At 38.6% G+C, this 26845-nt stretch overlaps 1 protein-coding gene across 3 annotated transcripts in view; it reads left to right on the top strand.

Annotated features, from left to right (window-relative positions):
- The window catches only part of LOC126248173 (AP-3 complex subunit delta-1), a 507526-nt gene that overhangs the window by 202552 nt on the left and 278129 nt on the right, over positions 1–26845 (top strand). For all 3 annotated transcript variants that reach the window (XM_049948943.1, XM_049948941.1, XM_049948942.1), the window contains exons 17-19: positions 6454–6634; positions 13718–13859; positions 24463–24537. In XM_049948943.1, coding sequence (XP_049804900.1) covers positions 6454–6634; positions 13718–13859; positions 24463–24537 — 398 coding nt within the window. The remainder of the gene's footprint in view (positions 1–6453; positions 6635–13717; positions 13860–24462; positions 24538–26845) is intronic.

The raw sequence follows: 26845 nt of genomic DNA, 5'->3' as shown, positions 1-26845 counted from the left end.
GTCAATTCAGTTCATTTCCTTCCTCTACCAGGTTACACACCAAAAGAACCCATCTTTCCGAATTTCTGAATCATTTTCTCCAAATGCACAACAGTCATCTGACCAATGCCTTTTTTCAACCCTTCAGTGTCCGGAATTTCTGCAGAGCGACGTGTGCACAGTCTTCATTCTTGTAATACAGATTTACAAGCAGAGCACGATCCTGTATTGAGACAGTCATGGCGAACTTCGCAGACGCAAAAGGAGGAAAAGCAGTGTACCCGGCGTGTTTATACCAGCTTAAATGGGTCGTGCGCATGATCGGTGTTTTCATTTACGTTTTCTGACACATACAGCACAGTTTATAGATCAATTTTCACACTGGTTTTTTTTTTTTTTTTTTTTTTTTTTTTTTTTTTTTTTTTTTTGCCATACGTTTTCCCCCTTCTCTGATAATATTTTGTTGCAATTTGATGTCATTCTGACCAGTGGTGTTATTTCTACAGTGTTTTGGAAGTTTAACTTTAATTATAATCACCCTGTATATACAAATTGTTTATAAATTGGTGTCCATAAATGTTGGGATGTGTTCCTGACATCAGAACTTTTGGAAAAGTCCTGATGAACAGGCGTCAGAAAAAAATACTTCATTAGTGATTTTCAAAATGAATTCCATATAGTGACCTCTAATTGTGCCACACACGCCAGACTTGCATTTTACACATTCTTCTTTGTAGCTGTTATTGGCATTTGTATTTCGTTTATGTGATTGTCTTTTGTTCAGCACCAATGTGTGTAGTCATTTCAATGGTACCTATTTCTTCTCACAACATATTACAGGGCAAACTTTCTTCTGGTTTCTCAGAAATGAGATGCTGCCTTTATTTGATAGTGTAATTTTAGGCATCAGCCAAAAGATGTGGTCTATCTACAATTATGAGCCCCTGCACTTTACTCTCGAACATGTCTGTATCTAAGTTAACCAATTTCTGAATCAATGCATTGATCAAGGTAATTCATTTCATGGACTGCCCAATCACTAGATTTGAATCCAGTGGATTTTCACTTGTTGGGTCATTTAATATCCTCGATGTATTCAACTCCTGCAGTTAATATTGATTTTGTGAGGGAGAATATCCATAATGGATTTGACCAAATACAACACACTTCAAGAATTTTCAGCAAAGTAGATCAAAGCGTTGGACACAGGCTCAGAGTACACATCAAAGCAGGATGACGTCATTTCAAGAAATTTTTGAAAATGTATGTTGTTAAATATAGCAGATGGAACATTAGTGATAAGCCTATGTAACTCCTTAAGAAAGGATTTATCAGATGCGCGCACATATGGACTTTCATTATAAACATCCTGTACATCATGAATGGTAATGCCTTACAACACACCCCTAGGGTACTGTTGAAGTTACATTAACACATTTCAGATGGAACCCGAGTTTACTTATATTTCACACACCATCTGTTATGGATGAATCGCGAGATAACTCTTGTTTTCTAAACACTGTCTGAGATGTCATCTGTTGCTATATATGTTAACTACTTTGTCTATTTAGGTGTTCACACCAGTAGTCGATGTATCAAAGTTATTTGCATTAGTGTCCTTTTCGCTTATTTAGCATCTTGATTGTATTTTGTTATTCCAAATAGTTACTGTTTGCGTCTTGGAAGTCCAACCTGCTTTTAGAGATGTCCCTATTCAGAAAATAGAAGCAAATGAATGAATCTGAAATACTTCCAGTGTTTATGACAATGATTATTCAGATGTTCCTAGTGAGAATGAATATCTGGATGATTGTGTGAATGAATGTTTTTATAGTTTTGATGGTGATTCCAATGCCAGTGACATCATTAGACCTGTAAAGAAGTGTGAGGTGGCAGTATTTTCAAGTGACTTTGACAATAATGATGGTGAATGATACGCTGTGTGGGCACTGGCTATGCCGCATTCCTGTCACTCGAGGCAAAGAATAAGGGTGGGGGCCACCTGTTAGGTCTTGCATGTACACCCTTTGAGTCCACAAGTGGCTGATCCTTCACCAGAGACCAAGCTAGCACATGTGGGGAGGGATTTGATAATGACTAGGAGCTCCAATGTTAGGTGTGTTATATAGCCCCCTCCGAGATGTGAAGGAGATCCTGCTTGTGGCTATTGAGGGCACAGGGTGCAGTCATCTCTAAGTTGTTGCTTACGATGGCACCAGTGATGGCTTTTGCTTGTGTTCTGACGCCATCCTAAATTCATACCTGTGACTGGAGGAAGTGAAGATAGTGTAGAGAGTGGGATTAGTGTTCATGATGTCATCATAGTGATGATGGTTACTGAAGTTAATAAAGCTATCAATATGGCAAGAGGAGTTTTTATATTGAAACGAGCCGATAAGCAGTTGTTAGCACCCTACTTAGACAATGAACAGACACAATTTAGTTCCAATATGATGATCATAAAGGAATTCTGTACAATGTTTAAATTGCTTGTAAATTAAATTCTAGAGAAGTAGGTACTGAATAAGTGGGTTAATGATGAAAAAGAGCCACTTTAATTTAATAAGAAAATTTAAAAAATAGTGAGGAAGCAGAGATTGTTGTACTCTCAATTCAGAAAAGACGCGGAAATGCCAACAGATCATAAATACGTGCATCTATAAAAAGGTAAATACCAAAGCATACAATGCAACCACCATCATAGCTTAGCGAAAGAGCTTGTCTGGAACCTGAGAAAATTCTGGTCCTGTGCAAAATCAGTAAATCGGTGGAAGGCTTCTATACTGTCAAGAAATGCTGAAATTTTAAATTTCATGTTTAAAAATTCATGCATCCAGCAGAATTGTACAGACATACCATTGTCTGACCATCACACAAACTTCAGTATGGATGATGTGTAGTAATAAGCACCTCTCGAACTGAGAAGCAAGTGAAAGAGTTCTAGCAGTAGTGGACACCAAAAGATCCTGAGGAAGATCCAAGCAGAGGGGGTCGAAACGTCGAACATTTTAGAAGAAACATGACACAGCCTAATAACCCAGAAGATTTTAACTTCAGTGACAACGGCCACAAAAGCCTGCAGACTTACTTAAAACAAATAGTTTGCCACGTCCGAATGGAATCCCATTTCAATTTTGCAGAGTACTCTTCAGCATTAGCCCCTTACTTAGCCTGCATTTATCACAAATTTCTCGCCCAATACGAAGTCTCAAGTGATTGGAATAAAGTGCAGGTGACTTTTGTATATAAGAAGGGTAAATGAACAGACCTGCAAAATTAGAGACCAGTGTGCTTAATATTGGTTGGCTGCAGTCTTATTGAGCATGTTCCAAGTTAAAAAATAATAAATGTCCTTGAGACATAAATGGGCATGGATTTAAAAAGCATCACTCATGCAGAATTCTGCTTCTCCTTTCCATGTGCAATATCCTGTGAACCGTGATTGAGCATTTGGAATAGGTTGCCATATAGGTAAGTGACTTGAAGACTTCTTTAGTAGGCCCTAGAGGGTGAGTGTTTGCCAGAGACATGGTTATATCGAGAAATGCCCCAGAGAACTGTGATAGGACTGCTCTTGATCTCTGTATACGTAAACAGTCTGATGGATAGGATGAACGGCAATCTGCAGCTGTTTGTTGATGGCAATGTAGTTTACAGGAAACTGTCATCATTGAGTGACTGTAAGGGGATATAAGGTGCCTTGGATAGTATTTCTATTTTGTGTGATGAATGGCAGCTTGCTCTAAATGAGGAAGAAGGTACATGTATGTAGATTAGCAGCAAAAACAATTCTGTAATGCTCAAATTCAGTATTGGTTGTTTGCTGCTTGTCACACACAGTCATGTGATTAAATATTTAGGCATAGTGTTGCAAAGTGATAGGAGATGGAATGAGCACATGTGTGCTGAATGGCAGCTAGCTCTAAATGAAAAATGTAGGTCAGTGCAGATGAGTAGGGAAAACAATCCAGTAATGTTTGAATTCACAATTAGTAATGTACTACTTGACATAGTCACGTCGATTAAATATATAATTTGCAGAATGATATGAAATGGAAAAAGCATGTAAGGTTTGTAGTAGAGAAGGCAAATGGTTGAATTTGGTTTATTGGGAGAATTTTAGAAAAGTTTGGGTCATCTGAAAACAAGACTGCATGTAGAACACTAGTGCAACCCGGACTTCAATATTGCTTTAGTATTTGGGATCTCCACCAGTTCGGATTAAGGAAAGAAACTGAAGCAGTTCAGAGGCAGGTTGCTAGATTTGTTACCAGTAGATTCAATCAATACAAAAGTATTACGGAGATGCTTGGCGACCTCAAATGGGAATTCCTGGAGGAAAGTCGCTCTTCTTTTTGTGGAACACCATTGAGAAAACTTACAGAAACAGCATTTGCAGCTGACTGCAGAATAATGCTGCTGCTGCCAATGTACATTTTGTGTAAGGAAAACAAAGATAAGAGAAAGTAGGGCTTGTATAGAGGCACATAGGTGGTCGTTTTACTCTCGCTCTATTTGAAAGTGGAACAGGACAGAAAATGGCTAGTAGTGGCGCAAGGTACTGTCCACCACGCACCATACAGTGACTTGCTGAGTGTGTATACAGATGTGGAAGTAGATCTTCTTTGCTTATGCTTTCTTTGTGGAAAATTGACCCCAGTCTCAACAGACCAAGCTTTATGGTAGCTCAGGCAAGCGATGCCTAATATCTGTTGCTAAGGCATAAGGCGACAAGCACGCTGCAAGTAGACTTATCTGTCTTCTGCTTAGTTATATTCAAACCCTTTATTGTCTGACATTCATCCTCAGCCAAGGACAAATTACCCAGATAATATCCTTTGGAAAGCACAGGAATATTAGGATTTCCATGGGATTCCAGAAGTATCACAGCTATTGCCAGAGTTGGCCCAACATCACTGCAGCTCCAGTGGTCAACTATTGCAAATGAAACCACTAGCTGTTTTTGGACAGTGATCAGTTTCTCTTTTGTCCACACACACACACACACACACACACACACACACACACACACACACACACACACACACACAAAGAAGTCCCTGTCTATTTTCCTTTATGCAGAACTGTATAACAACAAGACTGACTGAAATTATGATTAAATGGACACCCTAGCTGCAAAGAGGCGTTGATATACTTCATAGGGGACATGTTGAAGATGTGTGCCCCGACTGGGACTCGAACCCGGGATCTCCTGCTTAGATGGCATACGCTCTATCCATCTGAGCTCATCAACAACTGTTTAGCAAATGTTTCTGTGTATGGGCCTCCATAGCAGTTGCTTAGTTTGTGCACCCATGCTGACTGCTGTCCATCAGCAACAAAGGCTGGCATTTGCACCCCAGTACTGCAACTGGTCATCCACTTAATAGCAACATGTGGCCTTTCCATATGAATCGTGTTTTATGCTCCATCGGACAGATGGCCTTTGATGGTCAAGGCCGGACATGGCGGTATGGGCTGGGAAATGTTTTCATGGCATTCCCTGAGTGATCTCATCATTCTGGAAGGCACAACAGATCAACACAAGTATGCGTTTATGCTTGGGAACCATGTCCGGCCTATATGTTGTTTGTTTTTTCTCAGCATGATACCATCTCCCGGCATGTCAATGCAATGTATCAACCAGCTTGCTATGTATGTGCGTGGTTCAAAGAACACCAGGATTAGTTCACTTTACTCCCCTGGCTACCAGACTCCCTGGATTTCAACTCAATCAAGAATCTGTGGGAATCTTCAACCAAGAAACCTAGCACAGCTGCCCACAGCACTATAGCCTGCATGGCTCCACATCCCTGTCGGTACTTTCTCTCTTTTTTTTGCAAGTCTCGCAGTGGTCCATGCTGCAAGAGGCTCGGGCTTTTGACAGGCGGTTATATTTATGTTACTTGGCAGTGTATTTTGATAGTAGCCTTCTACTGGTCAACACAGCAATTGTTTATGAATGTCACTGCTACCAAGGTAGGGTGGAAGAACAGTCTATCCTCCAGCAGGCTCACAGCTTACTCAACTGCACACATTATATCGCCAGTGTCACCCTGGCGTGCCTACAATGTTAACAAGCCCAGTTAAATGCTCAAAACACCATACAATACTTTCACTATGTCAAATACCAGTGCAATATTCAATGTATGGTTTGTACTATGTCATCAGAATGACACTTTACATCACTGCCATTACTGCTTTTCCTCGACATGCCAGGAAAATTTTGTTTTCCTGCCTTGTTCGCAGAGATTTTCATTTTTCATCTTCCACTATGCATATTAAGTAGAAATTTATAGAAGGCGCTGTAATGAATTCTGTTGTTGCCGTTGAGGGAACACAGTAATTGCTGCATAAGATTAATTTCATTTGTAAATGTATTGTGTCTGCCTTCTGTTGCACACTGTTGAAGTCTTGTATCACATCCAGCTATTCCAATTGCAATTTTGCACAGTTCATTGCTTCTCATTACAGACTTGACCTAGATGTTTGGATCAATGATCCACCATCAGAATCATCGGGAAGTGGTGACGATGAAAATGATGAAGGTTTTGTAAAAGTTACTGATATCTTTGTTAAATCTGATAATTTATCAGAAAGCTATACAAAAGTCATTCGCCCTCAGAAAGAACCGACAGAAGAAGAACTGCAAAAGGTATTTATATTTCTGTTCAGTTTCTATGAATTTAACATATTTAAAATATCTTTGTAAATTGGTCCTTTAACATTACAACTCTGTGCAAAATTGAAAGTATTTCACATTGCTCTCATTTAATTCTGCAGTAATTATCTACCAGTAATAAACAGTTGATACATGTAATCATCATTCCTGCATACATATTATTCCTGAAATTAGCAGCTCAAACAGTAAAGTAAAACTGGCAAATTGACACAGCTACAAAATGTAGTATTTCTGTCCAAGATAATTAGAAAATGGTGAACAGTGGTATACTATACAAATATTTTTAAATCAAATAAAAAGGCAAAAAAGTACATACCAAATGTCAGCAGACTGATGGCAATGTAAAAATTTTCGGAACACCAGATTTCAGAACAAGGAATCTTTGTATACTGAAAGAGAGGAAATGTTGGAGGAAACTGTATAATTCAAGGATTAGGGAAGAATAAGGAGTGTACAGAGGAACAGGAGAAGAGGCAAATGACTGTGATGTGCCACCATGAGAGAAAGGTTTCAAAAACTGGTGAATGGCAGAGAGAACTACAGTAAGTATGAGATCAAAAATGAAAGACTGAGGGTATGTGGTAGGTTATACTAAAGTGAACAGTAATGGAAGCAGCAACGAGTGGAAATACTAGCACGAGTAGAAGAAAACGGATGTAAAAAATTATTAGCTGCAGAATTTAGAAGAGGGAAGAAATGAAAAATGGGCAGTACATAGCAACAATGAAGAGAGGTGGTAGGAAGATAAATAAAAACAAAGATAGCATAGCTTGAGCATAGGTGAATGATGTAACCCAAGCACTTACTGTAGAGGAAATTCTACTTGTTGAACTGGCAGTGTGTGCACGAAATATATGGTTGCAGAGATGTTTTTGATTGAATATTTTTTGGTGTCTGTAAAAACTGGGTCCATACATCCATGTTTACAAGTCACTTTTCACTTTACCAATTAGAAAAGTTGATCAGTGTGTAGAGGACACTGAGTGGAATGTGAGTAGGATGGAATAGATGATTGTGTCAGAAGTGATTGAGATACATACACAGTCAAAAGAAGTCTGTGTTTATTGAAGAGCATGAGCTACATTGGGACCCTCCAAGAAAGGCATAATTATGTAAAATGCCCATCTCATGGGTAACAGAGGTTTATGTGAAGATGAAATAGTAGAGAACAGAGGCAACCGGAATAAGCCATCTGCTCTTGAGCAAGAGAATGAAAGTCACAATCATCTTTGCCCAGACTGATGTGAGAGGTGAACACATGACCTTTCTCTTGCACCTCTTGCACCTCCTGATCCGTTGGCCATAGAATACTGAGCTGATATAAACCTTAAGACTGGTGACCCCTCCCCACCCCACACCCCTCCCCGCTGCGTGATACTGAATGCCGCCTGGTGGTGGTGTGGACACATGAATCATTAAGGAAAGTATGTAAGTAGAGCAGAGATGAATGGGGTATCACTGTACTGATGATAAAGGTGAAGAATTGGGGAACTTAAGTGACATAACTGACTTTGACAAAGGGCATGTTCTTATGGCCTGCTGCCTAGTAACGAGCATCTCTGAAAATGCAAAGCTGGTTAACTGTTTGCGTGCTACTGATAAAGGCATCTGTGGAAAGTGGTTGAAGGATGGTGAAACCGTGAGTAGGCAACAAGGAGTTGGATGTCCATGCTTCATCATGGACTGCAGAGGTTGGAGGCTTGCCCTCTTTGTAAAGCAGGATAGGTGGCAACCTGTTGCAGATGGGGTGACAGATTACGATGCTGGTGTAGGCTCGAGCGTTTTGGAGGATACCATTCAGCGTACATTGTTGAAGACAGAGCTGCACAGCAGATGACTTCTACTTATTCCGATGTTTACCCAATGACATCAATTACAGTTTCAGTGGGTATGAGAGCACTGTGATTGCACTGTGTACCTGGGTCGGATGAGTCACATTTCCTGTTACACCAGGCTGACATTTGTGTCTGGATATGTCATTATCCACGCAAACACATGCCTGAAACATGGACTGCACCACAGATGCAGTCTGGTAGGGGCAGTTGTGGGCTATTAATGACATTCAGCTGAGCTTCCGTGGAACATGTGATAGTTACAGCAGGCACCACGACAGCTGTGGAATATGGGAAAATTATTGTGTACTGCCTAATCTCTTCATGCTTGATGTCCCCCCAATGGTCAAGGCATCTTCCAGCATGTTACGCCCATGCCAAAAGGCCTGAATTGTGCTGCAGTCGTTAGAGAAGTATGATAGTGATGTCACATTGATGCCTTGACCATCAAATTTGCCTGATCTGAACACTATAGAACATATATGGTACACTATTAGACACCAGCTCTGTGCTCACAAACCACTTGTCCAAAATGTACAGGAATTGCATGACCGGTGCAGTGATATCTGATGCCACATACCTCCTAAAACCTATTAAGGTTTTGTCGAATCCATGGAATGCAGAATTGCTGCTGCACAGTGTTCCAAAGATGGACCAGCATACTGGTGAGGCGGTGCTCAAAATATTTTGGCTCGTCAGTTTATGTAGCAGGATAGAACAACTGGATACAGAAAGTAAAATTGTAACAAGAACATAAACAACGATTTAAAAAGTTATTAATTTTAGTCGTTCTCCGTGAGACTGACAGCTGGGGTTGATAAAGTGGTAGTGTAGTAATTAGTATATAAAATGACCCACCTCACAAATTATTGCACTTTTAATGAAATCTTCCTGCCCAGTGATGGGGTTTGATTAGGTAAGAAAGTACTTAGCACACATTTTGTTGTAGAAATGTTGGTATATGTATAATATGTCTCAGAAAAGAGTTCAGGAGAGACATATTACGTACAAAGAGATTACAGAGGTTAGTTTGACGATAAGTTACTCTGTATGATTTGGTTAGAATCGTGGGTAATATGGCCCTCATTTTTGGGAATAACCTTAGTAAAATCTTAGCTCTGCCTGAGGTATTACCCAGTGCTCCCATACTTGGGTAATATTGTCTGGCAAGATATAAATCCCTTGTTGTTTCCAAGATGAGTCAGTCATACAAAGAGTGGAGTGAGCAACATGAAAAATTACTTGTGAATCTGCCTGGTGGGGCAATTGTGGCAGTTGAATACAGACAAATTGAACTCTTAACTGATGTGTTTCACGTGAAGTGTAAGAGTTCAGGCTGCATTGTAGCAGTTACCTGTACAAGTATGTCCGTGGTAGCTGCACTTCCATCAAAACTGGCTGAAAAGTTGGTGGTGGTGGTGGTTTTGGCAGTGACAATTTACTGCTAATAGTGAGCTATAATTATAGTTCAGTTAACCAAATAGCCACGTACTACAAAGATAGATGTCCAATAATGTATTAGATTGAGTGCAGTAACCTAACACTGCGAAACTATTCACAAAAGTTCACGTGTGGCAAATATATATAATTAACATAGACACTGAATAAAGTTCTGAAAACACTGTCCTTGAAGTCCAACAGTCGCATCAATACAAATCTGATGTGCATAGTAAATAACTGTTGGAAACAACACAGTTCACAGTCTGACCCTATTGTCACAGTTTCTCATGATCATTATGAAAGATTGACACAGTTCATGAAATTAGTTAAAAGTTCACAGTCAGTCATTGAAAACAATCACTGATTCATGAAGTGAACTCTCAGGCCTGAAATTTAGATATAGCCAGGTAAATTTTCTGACTTATAATAAATTATACTACATCATCTGCAGTACATTTCCCCATATCTGTGGACATAGGCCTTGGTACTTTGAAAGTTGTGTTCCTTTCTAACTCACCACAGACCGACTTTAAATGCCTTTCAACAAGGTTCTTTTGTAAGTTGAGAATAATTAAAACTAAAATTAGCCAACATATTTTTGTCATTGGCTGTAGGGATACTTCTCTTATTTATAAATCTTTTCGATCTACAGTATCAGGAAGTCAGTAATCAGACGTGTGTTTACAAATTAATAATGTTGACAAAATCTGAAATTGCTGATGTTTTGTAATTAGCATGATTTTTAGGCAAACATGTTAGCTCATTAACTCCTGATAACCAAAGGAGTGTAATTGATGATAAAGTTAAGCTGGTTAAGCCGTGGGCCAATATTCGGCATTTTAGGTCTTTTGCATATGCACTATAAAAATAACATTTTGAGGATATCACAGAATTTGGAAAAAATGCAGAAGAAAGACATAACAACTGGAAAGAATCTATTTGCTGTCTTATGAGGCCATAAATGTTTCTTAGACATGAGTGGCTGTTGTTAGTGGATTTAACCTCTATGGAAGTGGGGCATTTCAAGAAACACTAAAGTAATTTTTATCTCAAAAAATGAGGTACAATCTTCTAAAAAATTTTGCAGTTGAGATTCAGTAGGGGTCCAGATGATTGTTGATTCTATTTATGTATTGAAACAAGCCGAAGAGCAGAAAATCCATGGGTTCTAGGGGGGGGGGGGGGGGGGGGGAACCTCTGAATGACAAGTGTAATGACAGACTAAAGATTAAATGAAAATGGTTGGGTAGTGTTCCTTGTTAAAACTTTAACTTTAACTTTGAGTCAGCCAGTTCAGTTCCCCATCAATTCCTTTACTCTTCCTGTTATCTAACATCACCATCTTCCCTATCAGTTTATATCCATTTATCACATCCTTTGTACCCTTGCCCCTCTTTCCTGCACTTTATGAATCACATGCAGATGTTAGAGGTATTGTAAATGTTCACACAACTCTTGTTTCCAGTCTATATACATTACTCAGTCAAAGTACAAAGGTAATCCAGGAAGTAATGAACATTTGATTCCAATAATTTCAAAACAATATATATTATATTAACAAAAAGCATGTCACAAAACTGAAACTTGCTTTATTTATCTGCATAATCTACTCCATTATTTTAAGTATTTGTGCTAATTGCCCACAAGTTTCAGCCACATGGTAGTTGGCTACTGCCAGTTGATTAAACCAAATTTTCAATGTATTCTTCAGTTTAGCATCACTGCCAAACCATTTCCCACTCAGAAGCTCTTTGAGCTTTATGAAGCGATAAAAATCACAAGAAGAAATATCCAGACTGTAAGATAGGTGATAAATTTTTCATTCAAATTCATGTAACAACTCCTTTGTTGCAGCAGCAGTGTGACATCAGGAATTGACACTAAGAAGCCCAATAATACAAGAAAACAATCCATGCCAAAGATTGTGGACTGCTCATTGTTATTTTTTCAGGTGTCACAATATCAGTCTACTGATCTTAGTCCTTTCAGCATGGAAAGCATAAAGCGAACGCATTTACAGTGTGTGTGTGTGTGTGTGTGTGTGTGTGTGTGTGTGTGTGTGTGTGTGTGTGGTTTTTTTTTTTCCACGACAGCGATTTATATTTACTCAGTGGGGTGAAATGGGACACTGATGTCTCATCACCAATAACAATTCGGACAAGAAAGGCATTTTCATCAGTGTAGTTCTACATCAGAAATATCAGTACTCCGTCCATTCTGTGAGCTTTATATAGTCCACTCATTTGCCAGGGAACCACTGGTGCACTAATTTTGCTATAGCTGAGATGTTTCGACACACTTTCACCAACCAAAGAAAGAGAAAAATTCAGGAAAGATATGTGTAGCTCATCTAAGAATGTCTTGTGCATCAGTAGTCTTCACTTGATTTTTTAAAAATCATCTATGGTAAGTTAACAGACTTCTGGATAGAGTTCCATCATGCAAATTTGTTTGTACATTGTGATCATTTCACATGAGCTGACATTTCTTTCATTCATTACTGCTTCATTTATACTCTTCCTTTTTTGATTGTACATTTCTTCAGGTTTCAACTTCCGACCATTCCTAAATTGTGTAACAACTCTGACCTCAGTCAGCAGGACTTTGTGTCACACAGTTCAATTTAAACTATCATGTAATGCAGAACAACAATTTATTTTCCCTGGAACTCTCACAACACTGTCAAAGAAACCACTTCATAATTTAATACCTAATGTATATGAAGCTACTGTTATTAAGTACCAAAAACTGATCTTGAAACAAAGTTGCTTTTTACTTGTACTTTGTGACCAGTCGTGGTTAAATTGCCTACAGACCAAAGTTCATTCAGAGGAAGTTTATACATTATTTCATTGTAAATATGATGTCATAAATAATTAAGGAGTAAAGGTAACAATTCAGTGAATAGTAGAGGTACAGAGTCACTTGCACATCTTTCTGACAAATACTTTTTTCCTTAAATCCAGTAATCCTCCTGGCTGCAATCTCTGTTAGCTGTCTGCCCCACACTCACCTCCACCCATGCTCCAGGAGCTTAACTTCAACCATCCTGGAGCCACACCCTCTTCTCTTGCACTCTCCCTTTCCTCATTTCTATCTCCCCCTTCCAAACCGCTCCTCCATGTTGCTGTATACTGCATACTACTACTCCTGCATGTGGCCATAACAAATTCACCAGTGCTGGTGCCACATTCTTGCCCCCCCCCCCCCCCCACCTTCTGCTTCTTCTCCATCATTACTATCCCATGCTACCAATACCTCTCCCACCCAGTCACCTTCCACCTTTCCCTGACTCTCCTTTGTCTCCTCTTGCCAATTTTCTCCCCTCACCCTGTCCACCCGACACAACCTGTCACTCCAGTCGAACTGCAGAATTACAGTGTCAGCACAATGTAGTCAGCTGGCACAATGTAGCCATGCAAGTGTGTGTGTGTGTGTGTGTGTGTGTGTGTGTGTGTGTGTGTGTGTGAAAGAGAGTAAAGATTAGTCTGAAAGCTAACAATGTTCTCTGTCTTGTTTATGTGCATTTCAATGACCCTGTGTCTCCACTGTTCGGGGAGTTGTTACTTTTAATAGAAGCTCGATATGAACCTGTGCAACAGAAACATATAGTAGATCATTACTTCCTGGCTTACCCTTATTTTGACTCTTTGTTATTTAATTAATTGAGCATAATTTTCCAATAATGGGATGAGCCTTTAACTTATGTTAGAAATTGTTTAACAAAATAAAAAACCTCATTGTTACAGTAAAATACTAAGATTTTCTTCATTATATGTTCTAGTCACGAAGGGCACGAAAATTGGAACAAGAAAATAATCCTCACTACCTCAAGCCTAGAAAATCAAGCATTGGTAAGAAGACTGATGAACTGCTTGACATACCAGTTGCCCAGTTAGATATTCCAGTCACCTTAAGGGTGCCAGGTAAGAAACAAGAATGTGTTTTTGTGTGTGTGGGGGGGGGGGGGGCGGGGGGGGGGGGGGGTAAACACCAAATTATGTCTCCATGTAACCCAGAAATTGGTTAATATGGCTACAACAGTCCAGTAAACAGCTAGTCTCTGCAATAAATTGGTAAAATAAACGAATTTCATAACTAGTGTCAACTAACAAGGTATAGTACATTGTCATCCATCTTCCAGATCAAAATATTAGTGAAGAACCAAATTGCCCAGTAATACAGGTATAAGTTCTGCTCCTACAGCATGAACACTAAGAGTTGTGCATTTTGGATATGATCAGTGGGATGGAACAAATGACAAGATGTCTCAGCCCGCTTGGCTACCCCGCCCAGATAATTTTACTTGACGAGGCAAAAACTTGTCCTTTGCATTGACTTACTAGGATTTCGTCATTGAGGAACCTTTTGAAATTGGCTTGTACAACTATAGGCTATTTTCTTACATTAAAAAGATGGTTTAGATAGTTATTATTTTGACTGATTATAACATTTAAATAGCATTTACAGACAATATTCTGGCAAAATATGTTACTTTTATGTAATTAAAGCTTAAAAGTAATTAAGCATCAAGACTAGGTCACGTGATCAAAAACGCTGTGTTATTGGCTGATGTTCTGGTGACATCACAGGCTAGGAGTGTTATAGGAGTGTTATCCGAAGTTATGAGGCTTTGACATACTTCTACTGCAAAGATTGTAGCTATGTAGAGATTAAAAATGCAATTACAACTTTTAATTAATAATAGAAATGAATTTTGTGAGTGCTAATAGTGGAAGCCTTGCGAAGGTTGATGCATTTATGCTCCACCCATTCAGAGTGGCAATGTGTGCAATGATAGGCTTTTTTTTTCTGCAACATCATTAAACTTGCTCAAAACTAAGGAACTGTAGAACTTTTGCAAATAGGTTCCTATATTATAACTATATTGTAGATCATCAGTCATGAGCTACAACCCAAAGCACAACAAAATTGGACTTGGTAAAAGTTAGTGCTCATTTCCTGTGTAGAAGGCACTCAGCAGAGACGCGGCATCCATCAGGCATTCCATGGTGTAACGAATAGCACATACAATTGCAGTGAAAGAGGTCCCATGTTCGAATCCTGGAAGGGTCATATATTTTTAAAAGTTTTACACATAATTCGAAAATAGTGTTAGGAAGAACTGATTGTAGCAATTGTTTCGATTGTGAGATGTATTATATACAGCTTCACATTAGTCTGTCTGAGAAATGGACAAGAGAGGGTAAATGCATTTACTTTATGACCAAACAATTAACAGTACAATGAGGTGTAGGACAATAAAGTTAGTCTGCCTGAGAAATGGACAACAGAGGATAAATGTGCTTACTTTGCAAATGAACAATTAACTTTTTTGGAAAGCATTGCTAGTAGTGAGTAGTGAAGACATAGCCATATGTTCACAGTACAGTGAAGTGTAGGACAATAAGATTATACATATAATAGATATAAAGTGGGTAAGCATGCTGGTGACACAAACATTAGGTCTGTGATGTTTGTGAGTGTAAACTAATGTTAGTGTGTGAAGCAGACTTACTTCATCTTTATGTAAGATGGTGTAACTGCAGAACTTTAGACAATAAGGATCGTAGCTGGACTGTACAAAGATAAAAACATAGTTTGTAATAAAGTAAAAAGTGTGTCATCACATTAACTAGAAAATATCTTTTTGAACATGACGTGTGGACAATGATTGTAAATGTAAGCACATGTAAACAGTAAGAAAAACAATAATATTCTGTTTATGATTGGTGTGGTCAAGTTCTGTTTTTGTGATTTGGTTTTCACATGACAAAACCATTGAATCAATTCCAAATAAGCTAAAATGTTCTTTAGAGTTAGTTTAGGACCAGCAATCTGTGGACATCATATTATAAAATTTGACAGATTACTGCTCTAACAACAAAGCTACGAAATAATTGAGGTGTAGTTAGGTAAAATGACAATTTTTATTGGGAGTTAAATTCCGTTGAATGACTAGATTCCTCATTGCAACAGTGGGAGACCTTATCTCGGAGATAAGTTAATGTTAACTACACAGTGCCACACATTTTTAATTAAGTTAGTGAACTTGTGTGTCGGCACTCAAAAACAACTTTTCAGTATTTTTTGTAGATGTATTTGTGCAGTATGGTACCACACACCATTTGTAACCCATTTTCTGAAACATAAATTCCAAAACAAGACGCCATGTGAATTAGCATTATGACAGTAGGAGCAGTGCCAGCAGAGCCAGTGATGTCACAGGCATCACATGACTCGAATGGAGCATATTAGTGGGCGTTCAAATTATTTGTATTTTATTTCTGTTTTCATAAAAGAATAGTGAAATTGAAGTGGAAAAAAGTATGTTAGGAGCATAAAATGACATAATTATATCATTTAAGACCATTTCCAGAAAACAGTCAAATACCTTATTACTTTAGATAAGATGGCAGCTTCATCTTTAGCAGTGCGTGGAAGCAGGCAGTCGGTGCTGAGAAATTACCATGTTTGCTGATAGGACGTATTGTTCTACTCTAGATAACTTGAACCTACAGAAGTTGTACAGAAACCTTTCCTGTGCATACAGCACCTTTGCTATTGAAAAAAACATTTTACATCATTTAGATTATCCCTTATCATTTAGCTCATCCCTTATCATTTAGCTACAATATAGCAGGTCAGCAACTGGAAGCAGTTAATTCCATAAATTATCTGGGAGTACGCATTAGGAGTGATTTAAAATGAAATGATCATATAAAGTTGATCGTCAGTACAGCAGATGCCAGACTGAGATTCATTGGAAGAATCCTAAGGAAATGCAATCCGAAAACAAAGAAAGTAGGTTACAGTACGCTTGTTCGCCCACTACTTGAATATTGCTCAGCAGTGTGGGATCCTTACCAGATAGGGTTGATAGAAGAGATAGAGAAAATCCAATGGAGAGCAGCGCGCTTTGTTACAGGATCATTTAGTAATCGTGAAAGCATTACGGAGATGATAGATAAACTCCAGTGGAAGACTCTGCAGGAGAGACGCTCAGTAGCTCGGTACGGGCTTTTGTTGAAGTTTCGAGAACACCTTCACCGAGGAGTCAAGCAGTATATTGCTCCCTCCTACGCATATCTCGCGAAGAGACCATGAAGATAAAATCAGAGAGATTAGAGCCCACACAGAGGCATACCGACAATCCTTCTTTCCACAAACAATACGAGACTGTAATAGAAGGGAGAACCAATAGAGGTACTCAAGGTACCCTCCTCCACACACCGTCAGGTGGCTTGCGGAGTATGGATGTAGATGTAGAAATACAATGCACTCAACTAGCATCTCCGCTATGTGTTGAGTAGCAACTTTCCTTTTCACAATAATGTACTCAACCAGCTTCACAACTATGTTTTCCATGGAAGGTTTCCAATTATAATAAAATCTTTCTTCGCAGAGTGACAATTCGATAGAAGAGAATGTTGACCTTCAAGGAAGCTTTTTAAATGTCACCCTCTTCACTGTTGCTGTAACCAGCATAAATGACATACTGAAGAGTTTAACTTCTTGATTTGTTGACGATTTTATGATTTACTCCTCCTCCTCCTCCTCCTCCTCCTCCTCCTCCTGATTTGCCCCCAGAATTCCTCAGTATGTCATACTTGATGTTTCAGAGACTGGCGGATTGGGCACGTGAGATAGGTGTTCAATTTTTAACAGATTAAACCATGTATATTCATTTTAATCATGTGTGTTGAACTTCCAATGATACAAACGTGCATTTTAGTGGTATGATACTCCATTTTAATCAGGCAGGTATGTTCCTGTGCCTCATACTTGATCAGAGGCTCTCGTGGCTACCACACTTGTAGAACCTTAAAGTAAGAACATTTACAGCTTTAGATATTTTAAAGTGTCTCAGCAGATATATCTGGGGTGTAGACAAGTTCTGTCTACACCAGTTGCCCAGACTACCGGTGTACCCATAATGATTTAGCCTGAACTTCATAGTTAAAGATGTTGGACGCAGTACACCACGTGAGCTTCAGATTAACTTAAATATCAATCCCCTGTTCCTGTTCTCAAAAGTTTGCTGAAGGTAACCAGGCAGTACTTACCATCCAGCCACAGATACTGACCATCCAGTATGTTTTTGTAGCTAAGTCGGTCAGAGTCTGCAGGGACCAACATCATTGCTTAGAGCAACTATTCCTGAACCAAATACAAGCCACAGATCTTTAAGGGACCTGGGCAAAACAGTTTGTAAATATATTTTACTTGTGTCCAGAAAGCTTTGCAAATTGACTTCGACCTCGATAGTCATAATTATTTTGTCAATAGCAATAAACGTTCCTAAACCTGTGTGTCTAAATTCTCATCCTATGGTGTCTAACCTGTCCTTTCAGTTTGCATTCTATGCCTCATTAAATATTTTGGAGTTTTCTACTTCAGGCTTCATCCAGCTCTTGGTTCCAAGTATAATTTGAGTGTGACAGCCTTCCTGGAGGGTGGTTTTGTTACAAAAGTCTTTGGTATTTTACTGTTCAAATGGTGACATTTGAAGTGTTCTTACTCGATATGTGAGCAGATTTAACCCTCTGTGTTCATCAAAGGTAGTTAATTTCTCTGTGTAGTACACCCGTGACCTATTGAGGGCAACCCTACAATTCTCCACCCTGTAACTCAGATCCAGAAATCAGCAGTCAAGACATACAGAATCAATAGAGCCTATGGTGGGGACCTCCACTCAGTTCCAAACCAAAGAAACCCCATCAATTCTGGGTACAATATTGCAAATTGTGAGCTCTACTTGTACAACGTGAGCAAGGCCAACACAGTTTTCACTACTTACGCCAGCTGTCCATACATACTGAGGATGGCCTCAGAACCCAAGCAACAGGCACCATCGCTGCCAACATTAGCCATAACTTCAATAGCTGGAGGCAGGGCCTCCTCCACATCTCAGACAAAGCCACACAGAAAACGTATTGAGTGCACATTGGACTCCTTTCCAGCACTGGACACTATTTTCCTAACAGACTCTATAGCGTGCCTAACATCAGAGTTCCTGATAACTAGCAAGCACCTCCCCCCTTTTGCCTCCACGGACCCTCGAACCTCTCCCCCATTTTGCCTTTATGGGCCCTGGTGAACAAGTGACCATTTTTCCACTCACAGGTTGAATGGGAAGGCTAGTTGGCTGGTTTCCACATTGACTCTACACCTCAAGAAACACGAACACATTACAACCTGTCACTCAGTCTGCAGTCAGCACAGTTGCACTGCATGACTTAATGCTGGAAGGTGCTCGACAGCAAAGCCTGTGGATGAAACAAGCAATACCTGAGGTGTCACATGTGACGCACCAGTTTTTTCCAACACCATCACACCAAGAGACAGCAGCCTGTAGATGACCGACCACAGCCAATAGCATCTTCAGTGTTTGTAAGCTATGGGCAGTTCCTCCTGCATCCTCACTCAGAATGCACACTCCCTATGCTACGTTAAGGCGGAAATTTGAATGAAAACAGTTGGTGCAAAAAAAAAAAAGATAAAAATGAACACTGCGTTCTTTTTATGCAAGGTTTTGCACTATCAAACTTGTTAAAAATACAGGTGCAAATTACTAGGCAATACTGAGCCTGTCACTTACACTAGTTCACTCCACGCTGCAAGGCATAAAAGATCTATTCTTGCGGCAGTTCACAAACTGAGACCAGCACCTGACAAGGAATTGTGAATGTGGCTGGTTACATTACTATACCATATTTACTCGAATCTAAGCCGCACTCAAATCTAAGTCGCACATGAAAAATGAGACTCGAAATGAAGGGAAAAAAAATTTCCCGAATCTAAGCCACATCTGAAATTTGAGACTCGAAATTCGAGGGGAGAGAAAAGTTTTAGGCCGCACCTCCAAATCGAAACAAAGTTGGTCCATTGTAATATGAGACACTATTTAGGTTGAATGAATGATGATACAGCTACAGTAGTTTGGTTCAAGTCATAAGCTTAGCAGTTAAGCTTTACCAGGTAGCCATTGCTATGCGTCAGGCGATCCGTCCGTATTTACACGGGTACCCTTCCTTCTTCACGTACTTCGTCTGGTTTGAATTGATTGCTTATTTTTCTTTGATCTGATAAGTCCAGTTCTTTTTGTTATAGGTGTTCATGTCACTCTAAGCTGAAAATGCATTATTGTACTGTCTCGTGCATTGTTTGTCACATTCTGATAATGAGTGTTTATGGCCTGTCGCCGCTCGCGGCATGGCTTACTTTTGTGCGCGCTACCGCTGCTTACAATTGAGAGAGAGAGAGAGAGAGAGAGAGAGAGAGAGAGAGAGAGAGAGAGAGAGAGAAAAATCGTCTCATTAGCGAAACAATGGCAAGAGACTGCTGTTTGTTGTTACTTACACTGCTGCTTTCTTTGATAATGATCAACAAGAGCTAAATAATAGACTGCGTATGATAGAAGGTGTTCTGAATGAGAGTTTAGAGAAAATTTTTCTCAGTTTCAAAATCTTTGCAGACGCCTCTTTAGTACATTACATTCTGCATGGAAATTAGTCATCTTAGATTTAAAAATCTAGTCAATTGCTGTGCTTCCTTTCTGACTGTATCACTATTAGGCATAAGAATAATACGGATGTAAACATGACATGATATGTATATTCTTCCGCGTTTGCTGTTGTCTCACTCTAGTTTCGTAGTTTATTAGGCAGACAGGATTTAAATGAGATAGCAGCAAACACGAAAGAATACATGGCAAAATGTTTATATTCGTATTATTCTTATGGTGAAGAGAATACTGCATGTGATTCACAATTCAAAAAGTTCCTATTAACAACCATCTCTTCTCACAGGTAGGAAAAAATTCAGAACGTAGGGTTGGCCATATTGACAAACATCCCAAACAGTCTCCCCAATCGGGTTTTTGTAGTACATTGAAATGCTGCTACATTCGAAGATGAACAATACTGAATTTGTATTTACTTTGTTGGATAATGTATGAAAATGCAGTAGTCGAAACTCAGGGTGGAGAAAAAAGCTCGTCTTCCACCTCTTTTTATTTATTTATTTACTGACACACAGGTTTTGGCGCCAGTATTTTTCATTGTGCCTGCAAAACATGCCTGTGTAGCGCTACATATATTCGACGGCAGAAGTTAGTTGTGGTGGCACCTACCAACATTTTTCAGAACTTCCGCTTACTTTGCACTCGATTCTAAGCCGCAGGCGGTTTTTTGGATTACAAAAACCGGAACAAAAGTGCGGCTTAGATTCGAGTAAATACGGTATTCAAAACTGCAAGCTACAAAGAATAAAAACAACAAATAAAAATGATTCCTGTTGTCTTTTACACATAGATTTACTCTACCAAACCTCTTAAGACCACAAATTCAAGCTATTAGAAAGAACTGAGACTTTCACTGAATGTGAAATCACCATTGCAGTGACATTCTTAGACTTTATCAGTCACATTAATCACTGCCAAAACCAAGATTTGAGTTTGTGATGTTTCACTGTGTTTGTAAGTACATTTGATTATGACCAAGAGGCTGAAATTGGCCATTAGTGGAACTGAAATGGAATAAAGTACTTTATTTGTAATGACAAACAACCTATACAGAAAGCATGGGTCCTCTCAACAAGGTTATCATGGCTGCACACCCAGGTTGGAGGAAAAACTTCTTGCACTAAGAGGCTTCGCTCCACCCTAATGTTTATTACTACTACTGCTATTATTATTATTATCATTATTATTATTATTATTATTATTATTATTATTATTACTTTACTTTCTCAGACGTTAAGTCTGGTTGAGAATGGAAAGTGACGCGGACCTTAATCAAGCGTCACTTCCTATTAACTGTACGGTATGTGTTATATTGCATTTAGGAACTTTCGGGTAATTGAACATGTATCAATAATTACGGATTTCTGTAGTTGTATATATATGTTTGGATGTAGCTGTATTGCATTGATGTACTGGTGGATATTGTGTGGTATGACTCCTGTAGTTGATAGTATAATTGGTATAATGTCAACTTTATCCTGATGCCACATGTCTTTGACTTCCTCAGCCAGTTGGATGTATTTTTCAATTTTTTCTCCTGTTTTCTTTTGTATATTTGTTGTATTTGGTATGGATATTTCGATTAGTTGTGTTAATTTCTTCTTTTTATTGGTGAGTATGATGTCAGGTTTGTTATGTGGCGTTGTTTTATCTGTTATAATGGTTCTGTTCCAGTATAATTTGTATTCATCATTCTCCAGTACATTTTGTGGTGCATACTTGTATGTAGGAACTTGTTGTTTTAAAAGTTTATGTTGTAAGGCAAGCTGTTGATGTATTATTTTTGCGACATTATCATGTCTTCTGGGGTATTCTGTATTTGCTAGTATTGTACATCCGCTTGTGATGTGATCTACTGTTTCTATTTGTTGTTTACAAAGTCTGCATTTATCTGTTGTGGTATTGGGATCTTTAATAATATGCTTGCTGTAATACCTGGTGTTTATTGTTTGATCCTGTATTGCAATCATGAATCCTTCTGTCTCACTGTATATATTGCCTTTTCTTAGCCATGTGTTGGATGCGTCTTGATCGATGTGTGGCTTTGTTAGATGATACGGGTGCTTGCCATGAAGTGTTTTCTTTTTCCAATTTACTTTCTTCGTATCTGTTGATGTTATGTGGTCTAAAGGGTTGTAGAGGTGGTTATGAAATTGTAGTGGTGTAGCCGATGTATTTATATGAGTGATTGCTTTGTGTATTTTGCTAGTTTCTGCTCGTTCTAGAAAGAATTTTCTTAAATTGTCTACCTGTCCATAATGTAGGTTTTTTATATCGATAAATCCCCTTCCTCCTTCCTTTCTGCTTAATGTGAATCTTTCTGTTGCTGAATGTATGTGATGTATTCTATATTTATGGCATTGTGATCGTGTAAGTGTATTGAGTGCTTCTAGGTCTGTGTTACTCCATTTCACTACTCCAAATGAGTAGGTCAATATTGGTATGGCATAAGTATTTATAGCTTTGGTCTTGTTTCTTGCTGTCAATTCTGTTTTCAGTATTTTTGTTAGTCTTTGTCTATATTTTTCTTTTAGTTCTTCTTTAATATTTGTATTATCTATTCCTATTTTTTGTCTGTATCCTAGATATTTATAGGCATCCGTTTTTTCCATCGCTTCTATGCAGTCGCTGTGGTTATCCAATATGTAATCTTCTTGTTTAGTGTGTTTTCCCTTGACTATGCTATTTTTCTTACATTTGTCTGTTCCAAAAGCCATACTTATATCATTGCTGAATACTTCTGTTATCTTTAGTAATTGGTTGAGTTGTTGATTTGTTGCTGCCAGTAGTTTTAGATCATCCATGTATAGCAAATGTGTGATTTTGTGTGGGTATGTTCCAGTAATATTGTATCCATAATTTGTATTATTTAGCATGTTGGATAGTGGGTTCAGAGCAAGGCAGAACCAGAAAGGACTTAATGAGTCTCCTTGGTATATTCCACGCTTAATCTGTATTGGCTGTGATGTGATATTATTTGAATTTGTTTGGATATTAAGTGTGGTTTTCCAATTTTTCATTACTATGTTTAGGAACTGTATCAATTTAGGATCTACTTTGTATATTTCCAATATTTGTAGTAACCATGAGTGGGGTACACTATCAAAAGCTTTTTGGTAATCAATGTATGCGTAGTGTAGCGACCTTTGTTTAGTTTTAGCTTGATATGTCACCTCTGCATCTATTATCAGTTGCTCTTTACATCCTCGTGCTCCTTTGCAGCAGCCTTTTTGTTCTTCATTTATAATTTTGTTCTGTGTTGTATGTGTCATTAATTTCTGTGTAATGACTGAAGTTAATATTTTGTAGATTGTTGGTAGGCATGTTATGGGGCGATATTTAGCTGGGTTTGCTGTGTCTGCTTGATCTTTAGGTTTCAGATAAGTTATTCCATGTGTAAGTGTATCAGGGAATATGTATGGGTCTGCAATGTAACTGTTAAATAATTTAGTTAGATGTGAATGTGTTGAGGTGAACTTCTTTAGCCAGAAATTTGCTATTTTATCATTTCCAGGGGCTTTCCAATTGTGCGTAGAATTAATTGCTCGGGTGACTTCATGTTGCAAAATTATCACTTCAGGCATTTGTGGTATCATCTTGTATGTATCTGTTTCTGCTTGTATCCACCGTGCATGCCTGTTATGTTGTACCGGGTTTGACCATATGCTGCTCCAGAAGTGTTCCATGTCTGTTATGTTTGGTGGATTGTCTATTTTTATGTGTGTGTTATCTATTGTTTGGTAAAATTTCTTTTGGTTTGTGTTGAATGTTTGGTTTTGTTTCCTTCTATTATTATTATTATTATTATTATTATTATTATTATTAAACTAGCAGCTGTTTCCTTGTCAGTATAAATTAGGACATAGGCAAGTTATTAGGGTCTATAACATTGTGCTTGGTTAATGTTCCTTCATATTAAGTTAGTGTTTATGAATTTTCACTAGCAAAAAACACACAAAAACTGATGGTGTATTTGATAATAGGTGATTTTGTCACTATTCTAGGTTTGGCATCCCCCGATAAATATATAATGAAGAACTCAAAAACCCATAGCAGAAAGAAGAAGAAAATGTCCAAAGGTATAGTACAATGTTAATGTCTTTTTGTAACCTATGTAAACCTAATTGCCCCACTTTACAGTAGATTGCATTAATTTGGGCAAATGGTGAATTCATCACACAGCAAGCTGCACTGGTTTTTGATGTGTAATGAAGATAAATCTCAGTTTTCAAGTTACTCCATGTTTTCTTGAACAGTTCTGTTGTATACTGTAGTGTTTTTTGCTACTGTAACTTTCTTTCAGTATCTATCTTTTTGGATAACAGTTTACTTATTTAATGTGTGTTGCTTTTGTAGTAAAAGTCAAACAAGTGTTACTTTTTTCAGTTGTTTGTGTGATTTTGTTGCAACTGGTTTTTCGGGGTTGCTTCGATGCAACTAGTACATTTGCCTATATAACTTTGGTGGAGACAGTTTATTTGCATGTACACATTTAAACATTTGTAGAAATGGTACTTGTAGCAGTACCTTGGAAGACACACATTATCTGCCGTCCATAGGCAACTGGAAGCTAAACAGCCTTTCTTGACAAGGTCACCGCAAGTGATTTGTTGTGTAGTTGCACACTGCTCCAGTCTGTGCAAATTAGCACCACTTAATCTATTGGTTTGGCCTGCTGAAAACACTAACCTGAACGTAACTGATGGCTTGCGTTCAAGGCATGAAATTTTTTGAATGAGGTAGGCATATGCAAGAACCAGGAAGAAGCTGTGCTGTAAATTTGTCACTTTGAGATACCCCTTAGTTATGAAGGTGTCTCAGACTGACTGAGATGTCCTCCTATTGAAATGCAAACTTCACCCTCATTGAGGTCTGAACAATTGCATAAGCAAAAGGTTGCCAATTATAGTTAATTTTATTGTTACACACACAGTTGGACCACTGTAGAATACAACGTAAAGGGGGAAAATGGATTAAGTGTCTCATCTATATGCGTACCAGGTAGAATCTTTGGAGACTTTGAAGAGGTTATCCAGTTGTGTTAAGTAAAACTTGAATGTAAAGTAAACATCATTTGCTATTAATTGGAGAGTGACTATATTGCTGGCACTACCACAATTAAAATAATGTGATAGCTAGTGAGTAGTATGTTAAATACTCAGGCAGTTGACAGTCGCATGCACACTGCAAACAGAAACAAAACATGTTGTTGTTGTGGTCTTCAGTCCTGAGACTGGTTTGATGCAGCTCTCCATGCTACTCTATCCTGTGCAAGCTTCTTCATCTCCCACTACCTACTGCAACCTACATCCTTCTGAATCTGCTTAGTGTATTGATCTCTTGGCCTCCCTCTACGATTTTTACCCTCCACGCTGCCCTCCAATGCTAAATTTGTGATCCCTTGATGCCTCAAAACATGTCCTACCAACCGATCCCTTCTTCTAGTCAAGTTGTGCCACAAACTTCTCTTCTCCCCAATCCTATTCAATACCTCCTCATTAGTTACGTGATCTACCCACCTTATCTTCAGCATTCTTCTGTAGCACCACATTTCGAAAGCTTCTATTCTCTTCTTGTCCAAACTGGTTATCGTCCATGTTTCACTTCCATACATGGCTACACTCCATACAAATACTTTCAGAAACGACTTCCTGACACTTAAATCTATACTCGATGTTAACAAATTTCTCTTCTTCAGAAACGATTTCCTTGCCATTGCCAGTCTACATTTTATATCCTCTCTACTTCGACCATCATCAGTTATTTTGCTCCCTAAATAGCAAAACTCCTTTACTACTTTAAGTGTCTCATTTCCTAATATAATCCCCTCAGCATCACCCGATTTAATTTGACTACATTCCATTATCCTCGTTTTGCTTTTGTTGATGTTCATCAAATATCCTCCTTTCAAGACACTTTCCATTCCGTTCAACTGCTCTTCCAAGTCCTTTGCTGTCTCTGACAGTATTACAATGTCATCGGCGAACCTCAAAGTTTTTACTTCTTCTCCGTGAATTTTAATACCTACTCCAAATTTTTCTTTTGTTTCCTTTACTGCTTGCTCAATATACAGATTGAATAACATCGGGGAGAGGCTACAACCCTGTCTCACTCCTTTCCCAACCACTGCTTCCCTTTCATGCCCCTCGACTCTTATAACTGCCATCTGGTTTCTGTACAAATTGTAAATAGCCTTTCGCTCCCTGTATTTTACCCCTGCCACCTTCAGAATTTGAAAGAGAGTATTCCAGTTAACGTTGTCAAAAGCTTTCTCTAAGTCTACAAATGCTAGAAACGTAGGTTTGCCTTTTCTTAATCTTTCTTCTAAGATAAGTCGTAAGGTTAGTATTGCCTCACGTGTTCCAACATTTCTACGGAATCCAAACT

The sequence above is a fragment of the Schistocerca nitens genome, chromosome 3, assembly GCF_023898315.1.
Source record: "Schistocerca nitens isolate TAMUIC-IGC-003100 chromosome 3, iqSchNite1.1, whole genome shotgun sequence".
Classification (NCBI taxonomy): domain Eukaryota; kingdom Metazoa; phylum Arthropoda; class Insecta; order Orthoptera; family Acrididae; genus Schistocerca; species Schistocerca nitens.
Note: the sequence above shows the minus strand (reverse complement) of the source record. Positions and strands in the feature narration are given on the sequence as shown.